The sequence below is a fragment of the Coregonus lavaretus genome (genome assembly GCF_964263955.1).
Source record: "Coregonus lavaretus genome assembly, chromosome: 30".
Lineage (NCBI taxonomy): Eukaryota > Metazoa > Chordata > Actinopteri > Salmoniformes > Salmonidae > Coregonus > Coregonus lavaretus.
In genome coordinates, this window is record NC_140017.1 from 9,340,673 (window position 1) to 9,361,135 (window position 20,463).

General features: G+C 44.6%; 1 protein-coding gene across 1 annotated transcript; it reads right to left on the reverse strand.

Annotated features, from left to right (window-relative positions):
- Positions 1-273: 273 nt before the first annotated feature.
- LOC311105596 (sodium channel regulatory subunit beta-2-like) lies at positions 274-19,566 on the reverse strand (the record flags this gene model as incomplete). The annotated part of the gene is made up of 5 exons (XM_084147791.1): positions 274-301; positions 2,877-3,072; positions 4,191-4,401; positions 5,137-5,303; positions 19,482-19,566. 5 exons carry the CDS (start codon positions 19,564-19,566, stop codon positions 274-276), a joined length of 687 nt encoding a protein of 228 aa, XP_084003917.1.
- Between the last annotated feature and the right edge of the window lie 897 nt (positions 19,567-20,463).

The following is a 20,463-nucleotide window of genomic DNA, read 5'->3' on the forward strand; positions in this document are numbered from 1 at the left end:
CATCTGTATCTTAAGAGAGAAGCGAGAGAAAAAGGGGAAAGAGGAATGTCGTTTGGAGGCTGCTGTCCCCTAGTCTCCTCCACCTTATGTGGCTTCCCGCCACAGAAGAGAGGAGATAAGATGGCCGACTGAAGATAGAGGAAGTTGTGGCGTGGGTGGCGTGGCTGGTGGCTGGGGATTTCCATAACGGCAATCTTGTTTGGCTGGACAAGAGGAGGGAGGGAGGGGGCGTAGGGTGAGGCAGATGCTGGACGAGGATTCAAGCAAGGGTCACTATACGTCTTCAGGCAGGAATGCTTTTCTGAAGATTATGGTTCATCGGAAGCAGAGAGGCAGGGAAAGAAGAGAGCAGAGATATATATGAGCTCAGCGATACAATACATATAGTACATCAAATCCAGCTACTGAACATAAACAAGGAAACAACACCCCTAAGATCAACACAATAAAACGATGTCCCACAGAATGAAAGTCACATGAGAGTAGAAGACAAGATAGTTTAAACATCTAGGTCAGTGCTTTATAAAGTAGGCACTGGTTGTCTTGCCAACCAGACTTGTTTTTAATCTGATTTCCATGCTATTGTTGATGTACAGTATTTATATCCCACTGTAGGATCAGGGGGCAATGTTGGGACATGTACTGATTTGTACAATCTCATACACCAAACGCAGACTGCACCACACACACACCCATCACCACAGCACATTGGCTAGGACCACAATGCAAACACAGCAATGGAGGTACTGTGCAGAAACACGCAGGGGTGGATCACTGATAGAGTTAGTGTGGAAAACAGGTTAGATACTAGTAACTCAAAACCTAGTAAAAACACACAAACACATTGCCCTGAGACATGGCTGTAGACCTCTATAGCCTCCAAAAAAAGCTATGACACACAAATTTGGATAGTCCCTTTGTAGATGCTCTACAGACTATCAGTAACATTTCAGCTAACTATCTACTAACCCTAACCCTATTTATAACCCTAACCTTAACTCTTATCATGACCCTAAACTTAACACTTACCCTAATCCTAGCCCTAACCTTAACCTTATTCTAAACCTAACCCTAACCGTAACCTTAGCAAGCAGTTGCTTATCAACAGACAGTTTGTTGATATTATGACCATGAAAATCTGGACTATCCAAATAAAGTGGAACCCAAATTCATCCTGGAACCTTGCATGGTGGAGTCTACAGCCATGTGTCAGGTCAAACAAACACATGAGTGAAAAGTAATGGACAACATTTTACTTGAGATACAGTGAGCACATAACTTTTCCTTCCCCATGAATCATGTTGACAGATTTGTGCAGACAACTTCTGTGTTTGTATCTGAAGTTAGGATTGAGCCCTACAGGCATTCAGAATCAGAACTGATCAGATTTAAGTCCTGGAAGAGAGACAATCAGGTAGAGGTTGAAGGTAGAAGAGAGAGCAGACCAGAGGGGGAAAGGTTGGATAAGATTGACCATTCTACTGGATGAGATCAGGACAGAGGTTGAGAGTGAGCCTGTTTCTCAACAGTCCTTTCCATGTCTCCTGTCCTTCATGACCACTGATACATGAGACGACAGCACATTGTTTTAATCTATCGTCCTTTCACATCAGTGGTCATACAGGAAATGAGCCAAGGACAGACTATTATTTTGAGATTGTCAGGACAGAGCCTCATAGTTAAATATCAAACAGAATTGGAAGTTTCCATCACCATGGTAACGAGAGAGAGGGATGAAGAGCAAGGTTTGGGGAAGAAGGCCATAAGTGGCCACTTCTTCTTGGCTAACTGGGGTCACATGACCAGCACAAAACACCAATCACAGATTGTTACCAGCGTGAGGGAGGGGGTGGGGCTCCCGCGAACCTTGGGCCTCCAGGACCATGCAGGCCGGTTATAGCTGCCTGGCTCATGGCAATATACACACATACACATACACACACACACACACACACAAGAACACACATAAAAACGCAAACACACATACCCGCAGGAACACACATTCAACACGCAAATAAAACAAGAAGAATAAAAGAAGGGGAAGAGGAGATATTTGTCAGCTTTGTTCAGGGTGGTTTTAAGAGAAATGTATGAATCCACTTATACTTTACACCGGACATCTTTCTGGCATGTGTTTCCATAACATGTATATTTTGTGACGTTTTGGGGTTATTCCAAAATGTTGTGACTTGTTAGGTATAAATGACGGACCACCCCATCAGTGCACATACTACAGTATGTACAGCTGAAAGAGAAAGATAATTGAAGTAGATTTTAAGACTCTCCGGTTTTGCCTCAAGAGCATTGCTTCAAGTAGATGACAGAAGACGAGAGAGAGAGAGAGAGAGAGAGAGAGAGAGAGAGAGAGAGAGAGAGAGAGAGAGAGAGAGAGAGAGAGAGAGAGAGAGAGAGAGAGAGAGAGAGAGAGAGAGAGAGAGAGAGAGAGAGAGACAAACAGCAAAGAGAAAAGAAAGAGGAGGATAGTGTTAATTAATCAGGGGACACATTATTATCATTTCACAACCTTGAGAAAGAGTCATAGAGTAAAGCAATATACAGATGTAGGATCTTGGTACACTAGTACTCTATTTGAGGTTTCAAAAGGTTTCTGAAGTTTGTAATTTCCACTTAGAAATGTCAGACTCGATTTTCCCTTACAAATATATAAAACCCCAGAAACATTTCCATTAATTATAATACACATAATAATTCACATTTCCTGTTGCTGCAGGATTATTTTCCTGCTGTAGCAAATTGGCTCAAATTAAGATCCTACGTCTGTAGAGGTATCGAGGAAGAGATATATGTTTAGAGGAGGATGGCTAAAGAAGAAGACATGACTTAAAGAGAAAGTCAAAACAAAGGGGGGTTCTCACTTGGTTCCCTCCTCGGTGCCCCCCTCTGCATCCAGCTTGCCCTCTTCTTCCATCTTCTGCTCGTCAGAGATGAGCTCCTGTTTCTTGTGGCGCCGTATACACTTCACCACCACCATGGACAGGATGAGTACAGCCAGCGCACCGCCGACTGACGCCCCGATCGCCACCGCTATGGTCGAGTCCCGCGGGGGAGGCACTGTGGAGGGGGAGAGTAGGAGGGAAGAGGAGTAAAGGAGAAGGAGGTGAGAGAAAAACCAGAAGGATCAATATAAGTTCTGTAGATAGTGTATAGTTGACAAAGTGCTGATTAATTTGTAAGTCGCTCTGGATAAAAGCGTCTGCTAAATTACGTAAATGTAAATGAAAATGTAAACCACAGTGGGAGGATATGAAAAACCAGGATAGCATTGCTGAAATAGCCTTTTATGTTTGAATGTATGTATGTATGTATGTATGTATGTATGTATGTATGTATGTGTGTGTGTGTGTGTGTGTGTGTGTGTGTGTGTGTGTGTGTGTGTGTGTGTGTGTGTGTGTGTGTGTGTGTAAAAGTGTGTATGTGTGAGACCAGCATTTGTGAGAGGCAATGATTCTGAGGTGAGCTGGGTTGGCACGCCCATCAATAAGTAAAAAGCTGTGTAGTGTTGAGTCATCACGTCCTGGGCTGAAGGAAGGTTGGGATTGAGACCAAGGGAGAACAGACACACAACCTGATGAGGAACTGAAGGATGAAGGGATGGATTGATGAGTGAATGGATTGATAAATGGATGAATGGCAAGGCCAGGGCACATTAATTAATTGCATGCAGGGGATGGGCTGGTATGGATGGATGGATGGACCAGTTGACCACAGATTAGAGCTGAGCGATTAGTGCTTTTTGAGGTCGGTTCGGTTTCAGTTCTATTATTTTTTAAATCACGTTTTTCAATTTAGGTTTCGATATTTATTTTTACATTAAACACACTATGCTTTATGTGGGTTGAATGCTGTAACAACACTGAATAAAATAATTAATACAAGTCCCATGATGGTAGTGACTGCCCATTACTGCTTATCACTTATTAACCATAATTTATTCACATTACTTTACTTTAATAAAATATTTGTTTTATTTGATGACTTTATTATTTCATTCCAAGTCATGGTCTCATCTCTATAGAGCTGCTGCCTATGAGGTCTGCCAAAATCACAATTTTAGTAGTTCTTCAAATAAATAAGGCATACTTTCATGACTGCTGAATACCAACTATTAATCAGTTAGATCATGTATTTTTCAGGCGAAGTAACTTGCTCTTCTTGCCCCCTGCTCTTACGTTCTGTGACGACAAACATGTTGATGATTCCGTGGCCCTGGATCCGGTCAGGGGGGTTGCGGACATAGCAGTTATAGACGCCCTCGTCCGACAGCTGGACATCAGAGAGGGTGATGGACAAGTCGTTCTTTTCCAGGTTACCCACAAACTGCACCCGGTCACTGAACCGGTCTGTCCGCAGGGGCATCATCCCCTTCTTATAGGTCATGAACTGGAGGAGAGAGGGGGAGGAAGAGGGGGATTAGCAGAAAGATAGACAGGAAACATGTAGTTTTTATTGAACCCAGGACTCTCTGGAAAACAGTGGCAATTGTTACTGAGTACAGATGTAGGATCTTAATTTGATCACTCTTTTATTACTGAGAATTTTCCTGCAGTGCTGGAAAGGCAGATGCGCTTCGTGATTTACATACATTCACTGAAAACCCACAGTAACACACGGTTATATTAACAGTACTGCACTTTTCATGTAATGTAGCCTACTTTTGTCCAGCTCATAGCCTAACCACTGATGAAATCAACATAATGGACTAAACGTTCAAATCCTGTTGCGGCAGGATTATTTTGCTACGACAATACTGGTCAAATTAAGATCCTACACCTGTAGACTATCCTGGCTAAATAAATAAAATAAAATGAAACACATTGAAATAGTTGGAGAAAGCATGGCTTTTAAAAAAGTAGATAGAGAGGGAGTTGACACAGGAAACGTAAGGAGGATGGAGTACGCAAAAGAAACAATAAGATGAATTGGACTGTATATCATGACAGAGTGAAGAAAGAGCCAGGGGTATGGTGTCCATTTTAGCCTTACATTTTACCCCTCCTTGAGTCAGTCCTCACCTTCCTTGAGTCAATCTGAGACTGAGGGTGTCCTAAAATGGACACCATGCATCGGCCTGACATTGACACAAGACAAGGGCAAACACACAGTCTGGTTTCTCACCATCTCCTCAGTCTCGTTGGTGTTCTCCTGGTAGGTCCAGTTCATGGCAAACTTGTTGACATCCATCTTGTAGCAGGAGGTGAAGATGCACTGGATCCTCACCATGGTGCCGTTCAGGACGTTGATCTGGTTATGGACCAGGACATCCATACTGGACGCAGGGCAGGCTGGGGGAGGGAGGGATGTAGGGGATTGGTTAAGAAACACATAGATCTGCTACACATGGAAGTATGGATTTTGTTGTTTACTGTTCTATAGGAAGGAGTGAGTTCATTCACGAGAAAGATCATTCTGATTATACACATATGTATGGTGATCATCACATAAACAAACTGCTACAGTATGTATTTCAAAAGTTCATTTTTTCTGGGTCAGTGAAATCCTCGGTAAAGTGACCACCATTAGCAGAAGGTGATAGTAGTATTAGAATACTGCTTTAGCAGTAGTGTTATGGATGCTAACAGTCCGCACAACCTGAGATGCATTGCGCAGCACAGAACTGAACTGTAGTTACATCTCGGTAGGCACACAGTGACTCACTCCTGCACCGGTTACTCTTAACGCAGCTCTAGACACACCCTGTACAGCACTCCCTGAACCATACTGAAGGAGCTGCATGTGAACGAACGCTTAGACAGCAATTTGAACAGCCAGGGCGGTTGAAGCAGCGGTTCAGCTGTAAGAACAGAGGAATTCTGCCCGTTAATTCTGCCCTGTAATCGTTCCACTCATTATTTATAATGGAAATCATTGCTTGCGTATTGCCGTTTATTGCGGCGATGGCTTACGCAAGAGCATTGGCTAAAGCTGCAGAAAAAGAATCTCCTGAATACATAACTCATTGAGGCATTGAGGCAGAACTGTGCTATATACCTGTGTGTGCCTATAGCGTTGTGTCTGTGAACTGCATATGATGACAATGCACAGTATCAGTTAGGCATGTGAACATTTGCATATCTGTTTGTTTCTGTGTATGTGTGTGTGTGTGTGTGTGTGTTATGTGTGTGCAGGGCAGGTGCCAGAATGAATCAGTTGGAAGGGGCTTTGATATCCATAGGTGGGCATGTTTTTTCACAGGATCTCCTGTGTGCACACGCTTGTGTTGGAAAGATTTTTCAAATACTGAGGAACTATCATATGCAATGGATGTTAAAAAACAGACTTTGTTTACAATGTGTGAGGTAAAGAAAATATTACGGAGAAGCTCAGCTTAGCATTTCAATAATAACATTCTGTTTCTCAAAATCATTGTCACGTGGTTAATCATAAAACTCTGAAGTAAAATTATAAACATCTAAAAGTAAAAATTCAACTAAGGCGTGAGCACCAGCCTCTACCATTTGGACACTGATACACTGTGGTCCATTGGTGGCTAAAGAAATTAGTGCATATAACTCAAAGAAAGCCTATAGGCCAATGCAGCAATTGAACTATAACTTCCATTGTCTACTAAGTAAAATACATAAGCTGACAAATAAAAACAGTAGAAAATATCCTGATGAAAATTACGGTTCTTTCAATCACATGCATCTCTCTACTCCGCCTCCCTTTGACTTGAGCTATTGCTAGTGAAGTGCAACATTGTATCAAATCATCAACTGGATCTGGCCATACTTGTAACATTGTATCAACTAGCCTATTCCAGGCCCTCAGAGTTTCCCATTCCAATGAGCATGGGACAGACAGCTGTTTTTATGTAGTATCCACTGGATATATGGAATCATCAGATCATGATATTTTGCTCTTTCACACCGAGGCTTGGTGATTATCGAGGCCAAGAGTGTTGGAAAGATTTTTCAAATACTGAGGAACTATCATTCGAAATGGATGTAAAAAAAAACAGACTTTGTTTACAATGTGTGACGTGAATAAAATATGACTGAGAAGCTCAGTTTATTACAGTCAGTGTAGTCAGCTCAGCCATACCCATTGAGACTGTGTCTGTGCCTCGACCTAGGTTGGGCAAAACTAAACATGGCGGTGTTCACCCTAGCAATCTTATTAGGATAAAGACCTCCTCCATTCCTGCCATTATTGAAAGAGATCGTGATACCTCACATCTCAAAATAGGGTTACTTAATGTTAGATCCCTCACTTCAAAGGCAGTCATAGTCAATGAACTAATCACTGATTGTAATCTTGATGTGATTGGCCTGACTGAAACATGGCTTAAGCCTGATGAATTTGCTGTGTTAAATGAGGCCTCACCTCCTGGTTACACTAGTGACCATATTCCCCGTGCATCCCGCAAAGGCGGAGGTGTTGCTAACATTTACGATAGCAAATTTCAATTTACAAAAAAAAAAAATGGCGTTTTCATCTTTTGAGCTTCTAGTCATGAAATCTATGCAGCCTACTCAATCACTTTTTATAGCTACTGTTTACAGGCCTCCTGGGCCATATACAGCGTTCCTCTCTGAGTTTCCTGAATTCCTATCAGACCTTGTAGTCATAGCAGATCATATTCTAATTTTTGGTGATTTTAATATTCACATGGAGAAGTCCACAGACCCACTCCAAAAGTCTTTCGGAGCCATCATCGACTCAGTGGGTTTTGTCCAACATGTCTCTGGACCTACTCACTGCCACAGTCATACTCTGGACCTAGTTTTGTCCCATGGAATAAATGTTGTAGATCTTAATGTTTTTCCACAAAATCCTGGACTATCGGACCACCATTTTATTATGTTTGCAATCGCAACAAATAATCTGCTCAGACCCCAACCAAGGAGCATCAAAAGTCGTGCTATAAATTCTCAGACAACACAAAAATTCCTTGATGCCCTTCCAGACTCCTTCTGCCTACCCAAGGACGTCAGAGGACAAAAATCAGTTAACCACTTAACTGAGGAACTCAATTTAACCTTGCGCAATACCCTAGATGCAGTTGCACCCCTAAAAACGAAAAACATTTGTCATAAGAAACTAGCTCCCTGGTATACAGAAAATACCCGAGCTTTGAAGCAAGCTTCCAGGAAATTGGAACGGAAATGGAGCCACACCAAACTGGAAGTCTTCCGATTAGCTTGGAAAGACAGTACCGTGCAGTACCGAAGAGCCCTCACTGCTGCTCGATCATCCTACTTTTCCAACTTAATCGAGGAAAATAAGAACAATCCAAAATTTATTTTTGATACTGTTGCAAAGCTAACTAAAAAGCAGCATTCCCCAAGAGAGGATGTCTTTCACTTCAGCAGTAATAAATTCATGAACTTCTTTGAGGAAAAGATCATGACCATTAGAAAGCAAATTACGGACTCCTCTTTGAATCTGCGTATTCCTCCAGGGCTTAGCTGTCCTGGATCTGCACAGCTCTGCGAGGGCCTGGGATCGGGAGAGACACTTAAGTGTTTTAGTACTATATCTCTTGACACAATGATGAAAATAATCATAGCCTCTAAACTTTCAAGCTGCATACTGGATCCTATTCCTACTAAACTGCTGAAGGAGCTGCTTCCTGTGCTTGGCCCTCCTATGTTGAACATAATAAACAGCTCTCTATCCACCGGATGTGTACCAAACTCACTAAAAGTGGCAGTGATAAAGCCTCTCTTGAAAAAGCCAAACCTTGACATGGAAAATATAAAAAACTATCGGCCTATATCGAATCTTCCATTCCTCTCAAAAATTTTAGAAACAGCTGTTGCGCAGCAACTCACTGCCTTTCTGAAGACAAACAATGTATACGAAATGCTTCAGTCTGGTTTTAGACCCCATCATAGCACTGAGACTGCATTTGTGAAGGTGGTAAATAACCTTTTAATGGCATCAGACCGAGGCTCTGCATCTGTCCTCGTGCTACTAGACCTTAGTGCTGCCTTTGACACCATCGATCACCACATTCTTTTGGAGAGACTGGAAACCCAAATTGGTCTACACGGACAAGTTCTGGCCTGGTTTAGATCTTACCTGTCGGAAAGATATCAGTTTGTCTCTGTGATTGGTCTGTCCTCCGACAAATCAACTGTACATTTCGGTGTTCCTCAAGGTTCCGTTTTAGGACCACTATTGTTTTCACTATATATTTTACCTCTTGGGGATGTTATTCGAAAACATAATGTTAACTTTCACTGCTATGCGGATGACACACAGCTGTACATTTCAATGAAACATGGTGAAGCCCCAAAATTGCCCTCGCTAGAAGCCTGTGTTTCAGACATAAGGAAGTGGATGGCTGAAAACTTTCTACTTTTAAACTCGGACAAAACAGAGATGCTTGTTCTAGGTCCCAAGAAACAAAGAGATCTTCTGTTAAATCTGACAATTCATCTTGATGGTTGTAAAGTCGTCTCAAATAAAACTGTGAAGGACCTCGGCGTTACTCTTGACCCTGATCTCTCTTTTGACGAACATATCAAGACTGTTTCAAGGACAGCTTTTTTCCATCTACGTAACATTGCAAAAATCAGAAATTTTCTGTCCAAAAATGATGCAGAAAAATTAATCCATGCATTTGTTACTTCTAGGTTAGACTACTGCAATGCTCTACTTTCCGGCTACCCGGATAAAGCACTAAATAATCTTCAGTTAGTGCTAAATACGGCTGCTAGAATCCTGACTAGAACCAAGAAATTTGATCATATTACTCCAGTGCTAGCTTCCCTACACTGGCTTCCTGTTAAGGCAAGGGCTGATTTCAAGGTTTTACTGTTAACCTATAAAGTGTTACATGGGCTTGCTCCTACCTATCTTTCCGAGTTGGTCCTGCCGTACATACCAATACGTACGCTACGGTCACAAGACGCAGGCCTCCTAATTGTCCCTAGAATTTCTAAGCAAACAGCGGGAGGCAGGGCTTTCTCCTATAGATCTCCATTTTTATGGAACAGTCTGCCTACCCATGTGAGAGACGCAGACTCGGTCTCAACCTTTAAGTCTTTACTGAAGACTTATCTCTTCAGTAGGTCATATGATTGAGTGTAGTCTGGCCCAGGAGTGTGAAGGTGAACGGAAAGGCTCTGGAGCAACGAACAGCCCTTGCTGTCTCTGCCAGGCCGGTTCCCCTCTCTCCACTGGGGTTCTCTGCCTCTAACCCTGTTACAGGGGCTGAGTCACTGGCTTGCTGGTGCTCTTTCATGCCGTCCCTAGGAGGGGTGCGTCACTTGAGTGGGTTGAGTTACTGACGTGATCTTCCTGTCTGGGTTGGCGCCCCCCCTTGGTTTGTGCTGTGGTGGAGACCTCTGTGGGCTATACTCGGCCTTGTCTCAGGATTGTAAGTTGGTGGTTGAGGATATCCCTCTAGTGGTGCGGGGGCTGTGCTTTGGCAGAGTGGGTGGGGTTATATCCTTCCTGTTTGGCCCTGTCCGGGGGTTTCTTCGGATGGGGCCACAGTGTCTCCGGACCGCTCCTGTCTCAGCCTCCAGTATTTATGCTGCAGTAGTTTATGTGTCGGGGGGCTGGGGTTAGTTGGTTATACCTGGAGTACTTCTCCTGTCTTATCCAGTGTCCTGTGTGAATTTAAGTATGCTCTCTCTAATTCTCTCGTTCTCTCTTTCTCTCTGAGAACCTGAGCCCTAGGACCATACGTCAGGACTACCGGGCATGATGACACCTTGCTGTCCCCAGTCCGCCTGGCCTTGCTGCTATTCCAGTCAACTGTTCTGCCTGCGGTTACGAAACCCCTACCTGTCCCAGACCTGCTGTTTTCAACTCTTAATGATCGGCTATGAAAAGCCAACTGAGAGACCTGAGCCCTAGGACCATACGTCGGGACTACCGGCCGTGGTGACTCCTTGCTGTCCCCAGTCTGCCTGGCCTTGCTGCTATTCCAGTTTCAACTGTTCTGCCTGCGGTTATGGAACCCCTACCTGTCCCAGACCTGCTGTTTTCAACTCTTAATGATCGGCTATGAAAAGCCAACTGAGATTTATTCCTGATTATTATTTGACCATGCTTGTCACTTATGAACATTTTTGAACATCTTGGCATGGTTCTGTTATAATCTCCACCCGGCACAGCCAGAAGAGGACTGGCCACCCCTCATAGCCTGGTTCCTCTCTAGGTTTCTTCCTAGGTTTTGGCCTTTCTAGGGAGTTTTTCCTAGCCACCGTGCTTCTACACCTGCATTACTAGCTGTTTGGGGTTTTAGGCTGGGTTTCTGTACAGCACTTCGAGATATTAGCTGATGTAAGAAGGGCTATATAAAATAAAATTGATTGAAATTGATTGATTTATTAGTGGTGGACGTGGTGAGTTAAGACAATCAGAAATCAGACATTGCCAAATGGGCATTTTCCTACATTTGCACGCAGCAAGCCAGGCAAATTACTGTAATTAATACACGCATTAACAGAAATTAATGTAACCAAATGACGGGGGATTAACAGTACATTTACTATGCCTACTGGTGACATATGTAATGGGGAATAAACAAAAATATACAATCAAAGGGCAAACAATTCACACAATGAATGCGCATGAATTGGCGGGAGACAGCTGAGCGCATTCTGGAGAGCTGAGTGCATGCATTCTGGAGAGAGATGTGCCATATCTTTGCCACACACCCCTCCCCTTCTTCTTGTTGCAACATTTGAAATTATTCTCAAGACACATTATCTTCACACATATTTTAGATGCTTTTCACTGACAGTCGCAACCCAATCAGCTAGACCTACTGCCAAGCGCGCTGCCCAAATTATGGGCTTCCCAAATAGGCATAAACCTACACACTTGTGATTTGAAACAATCCACTGTTTTTTTTTTTAAGAAGCTAATGATCCTCTGTGGCTAAGTTATGATCCTGTCACGAACATCGTAATGAGTGGACCAAGGCGCAGCGTGAAATGCGTACATCTTTTAATGCGTACTTTGCACAATACAACAAAACGAAACGTGAAGTCCTCGGTCATAAACACAAACCTACACGGAACAAGATCCCACAAAAGACAAGTGCACAACAGGCTGCCTATGTATGGTTCCCAATCAGAGACAACGAGCCACAGCTGTCTCTAATTGGGAACCACCCCGGCCAACATAGAAACACATAAACTAGAACAAGAACATAGAAAACGAAACATAGAACCTAACACCCAGAAACTAACACATAGAAACTAACACCCTGGCTCAACATATAAAAGTCCCCAGAGCCAGGGCGTGACAGTACCCCCCCCCCCCAAAGGCGCGGACTGCGACCGCGCCAACCAAACCCAACAGGGGAGGGGCCAGGTGGGCATTCCGCCTCGGAGGCGGATCCGGCTCCGGGCGTGACCACCACTCTCTCGCTACCCCCCCGTAGCGCCCCTGGTCTGGTCCCGCTGGCCGGAGCTGGACTGGACACCGGTGGAGCGGATTGCTCAGGCTCCGGTGTGGAGCAGCTGACCGGTGCCTGACCAGGACTGACGACGCGCACCACTGGCTTGGTGCGGGGAGCAGGAACAGGCCGGACCGGGGTGGCAACGCGCACCACTGGCTTGGTGCGGGGAGCAGGAACGGGCCGGACCGGGCTGACGACGCGCACCACTGGCTTGGTGCGGGGAGGAGGAACAGGCCGGACCGGGCTGACAACGCGCACCACTGGCTTGGCGTGGGGAGCAGGAACGGGCCGGACCGGGCTGACGACGCGCACCACTGGCTTGGTGCGGGGAGCAGGAACGGGCCGGACCGGGCTGACGACGCGCACCACTGGCTTGGTGCGGGGAGCCGGAACAGGCCGGACCGGGCTGACGACGCGCACCACTGGCTTGGTGCGGGGAGCAGGAACGGGCCGGACCGGGCTGACGACGCGCACCACTGGCTTGGTGCGGGGAGCCGGAACAGGCCAGACTGGGCTGGCGCGAGGGACAGGAACAGGCCGGGCTGGACTGTGGAGACGGACTGGAGGTCTCGAGCGGAGAGCTGACACAACCCGTCCTGGCTGAATGCCTATTTCCACACACTCTGTGTGAGGCATCAGCACAGGACGTACAGGGCTGTGCACTCGTACTGGCACTACAGCACGTGGCACTGGCGCAGGATATCCGGGACCGAGTAGGGGTACTGGAGGCCACGAGCGTTGAGCCGGCACACTCCGTCCTGGTTGCATGCCCACCTTAGCACGACACATGCGTGGTGCTAGCACAGGACGTACAGGACTGTGCCGGAACAATCGCGGCACAGTACGCAGCTCCGCATAACCCGGAACCTGCCCAGTCTGAGTAGGGGGAGTTGGCTCTGCTCTACCTCTAGGCTCCACCAACCACCCTTCCAGCCCCCCAAACCTGGTGGCCTCCTCTCCAAGATCACTGATGCGCCCTGTAGCTGCCTCCAGCAGCCCCGTCGCCCACGCCGTGTGCCCCCCCCCAAAAAATTACTTGGGGTTGCCTCTGGCGTGTCCGTCGTCGGCACGGTTGGCGCCGTTTCTCCTCTCCTGCCTGGGCCTTTACTTTAGCCCATGGCCCTCTGCCCGCGAATATGTCCTCCCAAGACCACCATTGGCCCACCTGGGACATCGCCAACTCCTCCTGCTTGGCACGCTGCTTGGTCCTTTTATGGTGGGATCTTCTGTCACGATCGTCGTAATGAGTGGACCAAGGCGCAGCGTGAAATGCGTACATCTTTTATTAGTGTACACACAACGAACCAAAACAATAAACGATACGTGAAGTCCTCGGTCATAAACACAAACCTACACGGAACAAGATCCCACAAAAGACAAGTGCACAACAGGCTGCCTAAGTATGGTTCCCAATCAGAGACAACGAGCCACAGCTGTCTCTAATTGGGAACCACCCCGGCCAACATAGAAACACATAAACTAGAACAAGAACATAGAAAACGAAACATAGAACCTAACACCCTGGCTCAACATATAAAAGTCCCCAGAGCCAGGGCGTGACAGATCCCTGGTGAAGTATTTTACATGTTTTTATTTAGACAGGAGTAATTATGTAATTAGGGCAAAACATACATTTACTTTAGGGGAAGCCAGCATCCTAACAGTGCACTGTGCACCCGCCAACTTTCCTTTCCCATTCGCAAGAGGCTGAAACCAGAGATCTGTATATAATGACAAGAAGCTCATTGTCCCAAAGGCTGGCAGGCAGGCGACAAGCTTAGGTCTGCATATTATGCCCATAGAAATGCATTGGGCTTATTCTGGATAGATTTTGGCGAGAGTGAGCACCTCTTCCTTTCTGCTGAAACTCTCTCATTGGAGAAAGCATCCGAATGAGCAAAACAGCGCCCCTCTGTCTTCCTATACGTAGCCCATGTATCTGATACCATCTGGACAGAAATAGTATGACATGCCATACTCTTTTGGTCCAGACAGCATCAACTACATGGTCTATACATACTGAGACAAAGGGGCGCTGTTTTGCTCGCTCGGATGCTTTATCTGAGATAATCTTTCTGTCAGCGCACGTCTCGGTCAAATAAATTATCAATATTTCTATATATTTTTTGGACGGGCAAGGAGGTATGGAAGGGCCCCCTAAGGCCCACCCATAACACCGGCCCTGTGTGTGCGTGTGTTCTGTGAGTGCCTCAGTGGGATGTGTGTGTATTGGTCTGAGTGTGGCTGTTAGTGAGTGCAAGCACGTGCGTGATGGCCGCGGTGGGATGGGTGTGTTGGCTCTGCACCATTCGTTCCCTCTGCAGTCTGCCGAGTTTTGTGTTCCTGGACAAGTTCCCACTACAGCTGCAATCACTCTTCATCGTACCGGGTCTCTGCAGCAGATAGTCCCTCTTCTCACACCCTCCTATCTCTCTCTTTCTCGCTCTCTCTCTCTCTGTTTGTGTGCTGTAGTGGTGCAGTTAGTGTCCTGTCCCTCGGCTCCCTCACTTCCTCCCTATCCTCTCTCTCTCCCTCCCTCCCTTCCTCTCTCTGAATCAGGTGTCCTCTGGAAGTACTGCAGCACAGCACCTGCTTAGAGAGGAGGGAGGAAGGGACAAATAGGCTGACATCCCACAATATATATACAAACATGACACACACCCTCCACACACAAATACACACATATGCTCACATATAGACCCATACCTACACATTGACAAAACATATGCACACGCTGTACGTCACACACACACACACACATACACACACACACACAGCACATGTACTTGCAGAGTCAGCACTCAGCAACAAAAGTGTGATCAAATTAAGATCCTACATTTGTACTGTATCTTGTTCATCTATAGGGTGAGTACATTCCCACACTGAGGAGGGGGTTACTTTACAGTATGTCCATCACATCCTTTAATATACAAACACAATCAGCTAATCCCATCCATACCTAGTCAGCTGCACTGTCTTAATGATGCTCAAAGTCTACATCCCCAATGTAATGGGAAGCAATTGGAAGCTACTGTAGCTCACTGCTAATACAAAGAGATTAACTAACCTAACTTGAGTAGCATCTGATTCTGCAGTAATTTAAAGGTTCCAATGACAGTTTCCTGTATCTCTTATGCAAGAGTCTTGGGTTGGGAATGTTACATCATGTCAGTAGGGAGCACATGTATGATGAGTTGAGGTTAATCATACATGAACATTGCCATGCGCTAACTTTTACACACTTCTACACTGCTGAAGGTAATCTCTGGTCATATGCTAAAAAGAGTCAAACGCTATCTTGAACAAATGTACATGTATGTTATCTGTACATGTTACTGGGAGATAAGAATATGTATGATGCCAACATCGTTGTCTAGAACTATAGGCCTATACACACATATATTGAATATAATATTACAGTATGTGTAGCATTCTGAGCAAGATTATCTCATCCTATAAGGCAAGTATGTAAATAGTGTTTAACACCCCAATGCTTTTGCTGCACTGCTTGATCTGCTATTACAAGGCAGGAAATACTGCAGTGTATCGCCCTCTCCCTACCTCCTTCATTCTTCACTCTCCCTTCCTCTCCTCTCCCTCCCTCGCCACACCCCAGATCTCCCTCCTCTCTCTGTCTTTCAGCTCCTTTTTTTGGAGGCTCAAGGTCATTGTAAAAGAGAAGGTAAAGACAAGGTGCTCTGCAGTGCTGTAGAAACTACTTTCAAATGTCATTGGATTACTGTGTGGCAGTCCTTATAAGCTAAATACATATGGTTGCACACACACATGCACCGACACGTACACAGTTGCATTCTCCATCAGATGTCATTCTCTAAATCAGGCACTCTCTCTCTCTCATGTCATACGCAAAGTACAAACACATTATGCACGCATAAGTGCGCACACACACACACACACACACACACACACACACACACACACACACACACACACACACACACACACAAGATAAATTCAGGCAATCATGATTTGTTCTCTACAGTTAACGTCACATATTGCAAATACAAAAAAAAGGTTACACTCCTAGAAAAAAGGTTTCCAAAAGGGTTCTTTGGCTGTCCCCACAGGTGAACCCTTTATGGTTCCAGGTAGAACCCTTTTGGGTTCATTGTAAAACCCTCTGTGCAAAGGGTTCTACATGGAACCCAAAATGGTTCTACCTAGAACCAAAAGGGGTTATTAAAAGGGTTCTCCTATGGGGACAACCGGATAACCCTTTTAGGTTCTAGATAGCACTTTTTCATCTAAGAGTGTAGATAAATTACTGTACTACTACACCTATCATTTCAGATGCAGCTGTAAAACTAGCCAAAACACTAATAGCACGGAAGAGAATGCAAGCTTTTATTGAGACATTCAGTTACATAGCATTACTTAAATATTCTCCATGTAAAGTAATGGGGCGTTAAGTCTAACATGGCTGCCATAGAATTTTAAAGTGTCATGTAAATGCATCATAATGCAGAAACCTCAAGGGCCTAACTCTCTAAACACATGGCTCTGGTTTGGACCAGAAGCTGTCGTCTCCTTCCCTACCAGTGGCATAGGTGTCACCTCACCCCCATGTCGATTCCATTTCTCACCCTGTATGTGGGTGATTGCAGCCCAGCAGGGTTCATACCCAGGCTGCCTGCTGACAGGGTAGGTGTTGAATGGCTGATGGATAGGCCGACCCAGGTGGTTGATGGACAGGTCGTCTCATAAACCTTGACCCCCCGTGACCTCTGGGCCCATTAGCTGCCCAGTGATTCATAGCCTTTAATAAAAGTGACTGCCAATGTCCTTGGTCATGTGTGTGTTCAGTGTGAATGTGTGTGTGTGTGTGTGTTTGTGTGTGTTTTGCTGTGGGCAGTGGCTCAGCATACTCAATGACTGGTGAGTTCAATATGGGAAGGATAATGTAGTATAATACATTAGTGAGGGACTGACCTTAATATGGTGGTTAAAATGTTATTACATTTGGCTTTATGGAGGTAACAGTGTTCAAGACTGGTCAAATGTATTGGATCTCTGTCTTTTGATGGCTGACGTATTTTTCTTTGATATGACACAGGACACAATATTAAGTGAACCTGCTGACAGGCAAGGTCATTATGCAGGAGGCTATGGGATCACAAACTACACACCGTAGCCTGTAGCTTACAGCTCAATCTAATCATGTACCCTACAGCATCCCTTCCATGATGAAGCAGCTACTCCTACTCTCTACTTCCTGACATTCAAAAGGATCAGCCTTATGGCACCATCCTGAGAATGAGAATGTATGATCTATCCTATGAAATCAATGCTGTCATCTCCGAGCTAAACTGCTGCATAGCCACGGTAGGGTACAGAGTACAGTGTGGGCTATACAGTGGCTGTGGATGTGGAATATACTGCCCCCTTGTGGATGAAATTATAACGTGCACTCAAAGATCCCAATACCGAATGGACAACACAAATACTGTTGGTTGTTAGTCAGCAACCGGTTGTCATCGAGTGTAGTCCTCTATATCAATCATCCCTACTGTTGTTAAATGGCATTTGTGAGCTCCTAAAAGTATACTATTACCAACTGCTCCTTGAAATAGTATGAGAGGATGCATGTGAGCTCAGCATGCCAGCATTGCCTACTAGAAATCATAGCTGCTGGTCTATGAAGTAGACTGTCAGCATGGCACTGTCTCCCTCTGGTGTAAAAGTCTAGGAGGCGCAGCAGCATGACAATACATGACTGTTCTAAAATGGTGAAGATTTCGGAGGCTGGTGTGGTATTAGTAATCTCTTCTGCTGCAGACTGCACAATGACCAGACAGTGTGAACCAGATGACACACACATACAGTTGCATCATCACAACAGTTTGAAAGTGATAGGCTATAGACACTGCATGGCAAATGCTATATTTCCTACCTTTTATTTGTAATATCCTACATCATTATGATAACACAGATATGAACAGGCATATGTGGAAAATAAAGGTTTAGGCTACTGCATAGGCTTTATGGTGTCATGGCATCAAATTTCAGATCGGGAAATTAATCTCATGAGCTGTCATTACGCACCAGTAGCCTGTTGCCAAGTAGGCCTCTGCTGAGCACAAAACAGCGCTCGCACTATCCATCTTTACCTGAGTGCTCTTTGGGATACGAATAATAACGTGTAGGCTATGTAAATAAACGGGAAATATAGCCTACACTAGTGAGGCAATGTGAATAAGTTATTGTATCTGCCAAGTGCGCTAAACTCAGTATAGGCTTCGTCATAGCAAGTCGACCGCCGCACAGCAAGCTGCCAGTCACGCTTCGACCCGCTATTGTAAAAAAGCAAACACTATGACGATTTCTTTATTTGAAATTGAGGAGAAACTACAATTTCGTTCAGATTCAAGGCCTGTTTACAAATTGCCTGTACGCAAGTCGATGTTGCTAGTGATGCGTCTCTAGCTCAGAGATGATGGAGATACGCGGTGTCCACGCGTCAGTGTCCATCCACTCCACTCCGCACCTGCATCAGTAGAGAGAGCATCACTGGATCTGCCTGAGGCCTGATACTTACACGACTGTTACACATTCTGAATAAGCTATAGGTAGATAGTGGGCCGATAATAAATCGTTGTATCCTCGATATAGATCAGGCGTTGGGAAACTGGAATTATGTTTTTTGTGATTCACTGCGTTTATCTCTGGATTAAAAACAACCGCACATCGTTTAGCCTACAGTTTTGGTTCCTTGACTGAGTCTGTTGACATAACCAACAGATGTATTAGATCGAATTGCTAATGGTGAGGGGAAAGTGTTTTGCTTAGAGGTGATGAAGTTGGCAATTTACAGTGATGGCAAGCGGCGAATTTCGTGTGCCACCAGTCTATTAATTAGGTAGCCTACTATTATCATACAGCATTTCAGGAATATCTCAATTTCGTCCATTTACACAAACACACACACACACACACACACACACACACTTACACACACAACGCGCGAGGAAACGGTGCACATTTGAGCCAGGATAGTAAAATTGCGGCTCTGTCACTCATCTTTCCAAATATCGATCAGCTGCTACATTAGACGGTTCTGTTGTAGACTACTTACCCATAATATAAACCATCAATCCCACGATGCTCAAGTTGATAGCTGGCATCCACGTCTTATTTCGCTTTTGTAATGTAAAATGCATTGTATCTCCTTGTAGTAAAACGTCACGCTATATAAAAAATATATAAATATCGTCAAATCTTCCTTTTTACTTAAAAAAATCTTCAATTTGTGTTATTTTTTCAGTGCTATGATATGGCTGGCAGTGACTGTAGCTGTAGAAATAGTTGATTATATGGTTGTGGGTGTCTCTCAAAAGAAGGCGGGGAGGTTGGAAATTGAATAAAATCCTCTACTGTTAGCTCCCTCCCTCTCTAGCTCTCCATTTCCCCCTTTCATATTTCATATTTCTATGTACAATTATTAAATTACATTTACTCGCAATGATCTATAGTTCCGACTTAATAACATCATTTGGAAAAGCACTTGAATTTCATAATTCACTGATGCCCTTAGATAAACTACTGAGTTGTAATCATATAATAGTGTATTTCCTTTCAAAATAGGATCATATCACGTGTTGACTATCATTCTCCCATGCAGTAAACTATGTGCGCGTATCATGCTGTCAGTATAGGTGATTGATATGAATATGAAATATAACTAGGCTATAGGCTAGCTAATGGAAACAACTATACTGATCTCTAATTATCTCTGTGTGTCCTAGACCAGGGATTTTCCAACCTTTCCTTGGGGACCTACAGCCGTTCCATGTATTTGACCTATTCCACAGTTATTAACACATCTAATTCAACTTGTCACCTAATCATCAAGCCCTTGAATAGGGTGTGTGTATTTGTATATAGATTTTCCTCTTATCGAAGTACCCTGGGAATTCTCACAAATAAAGGATGTTGTTTGTCAATAATTGATGTCCTGATTGATTACTGAGCAGCTGGAGTACTATGCACATAAACAATACCCAATAACACTGACAGAAACTGTGCGGGATTCAATCCGACAAATGCATTGCTCTTGT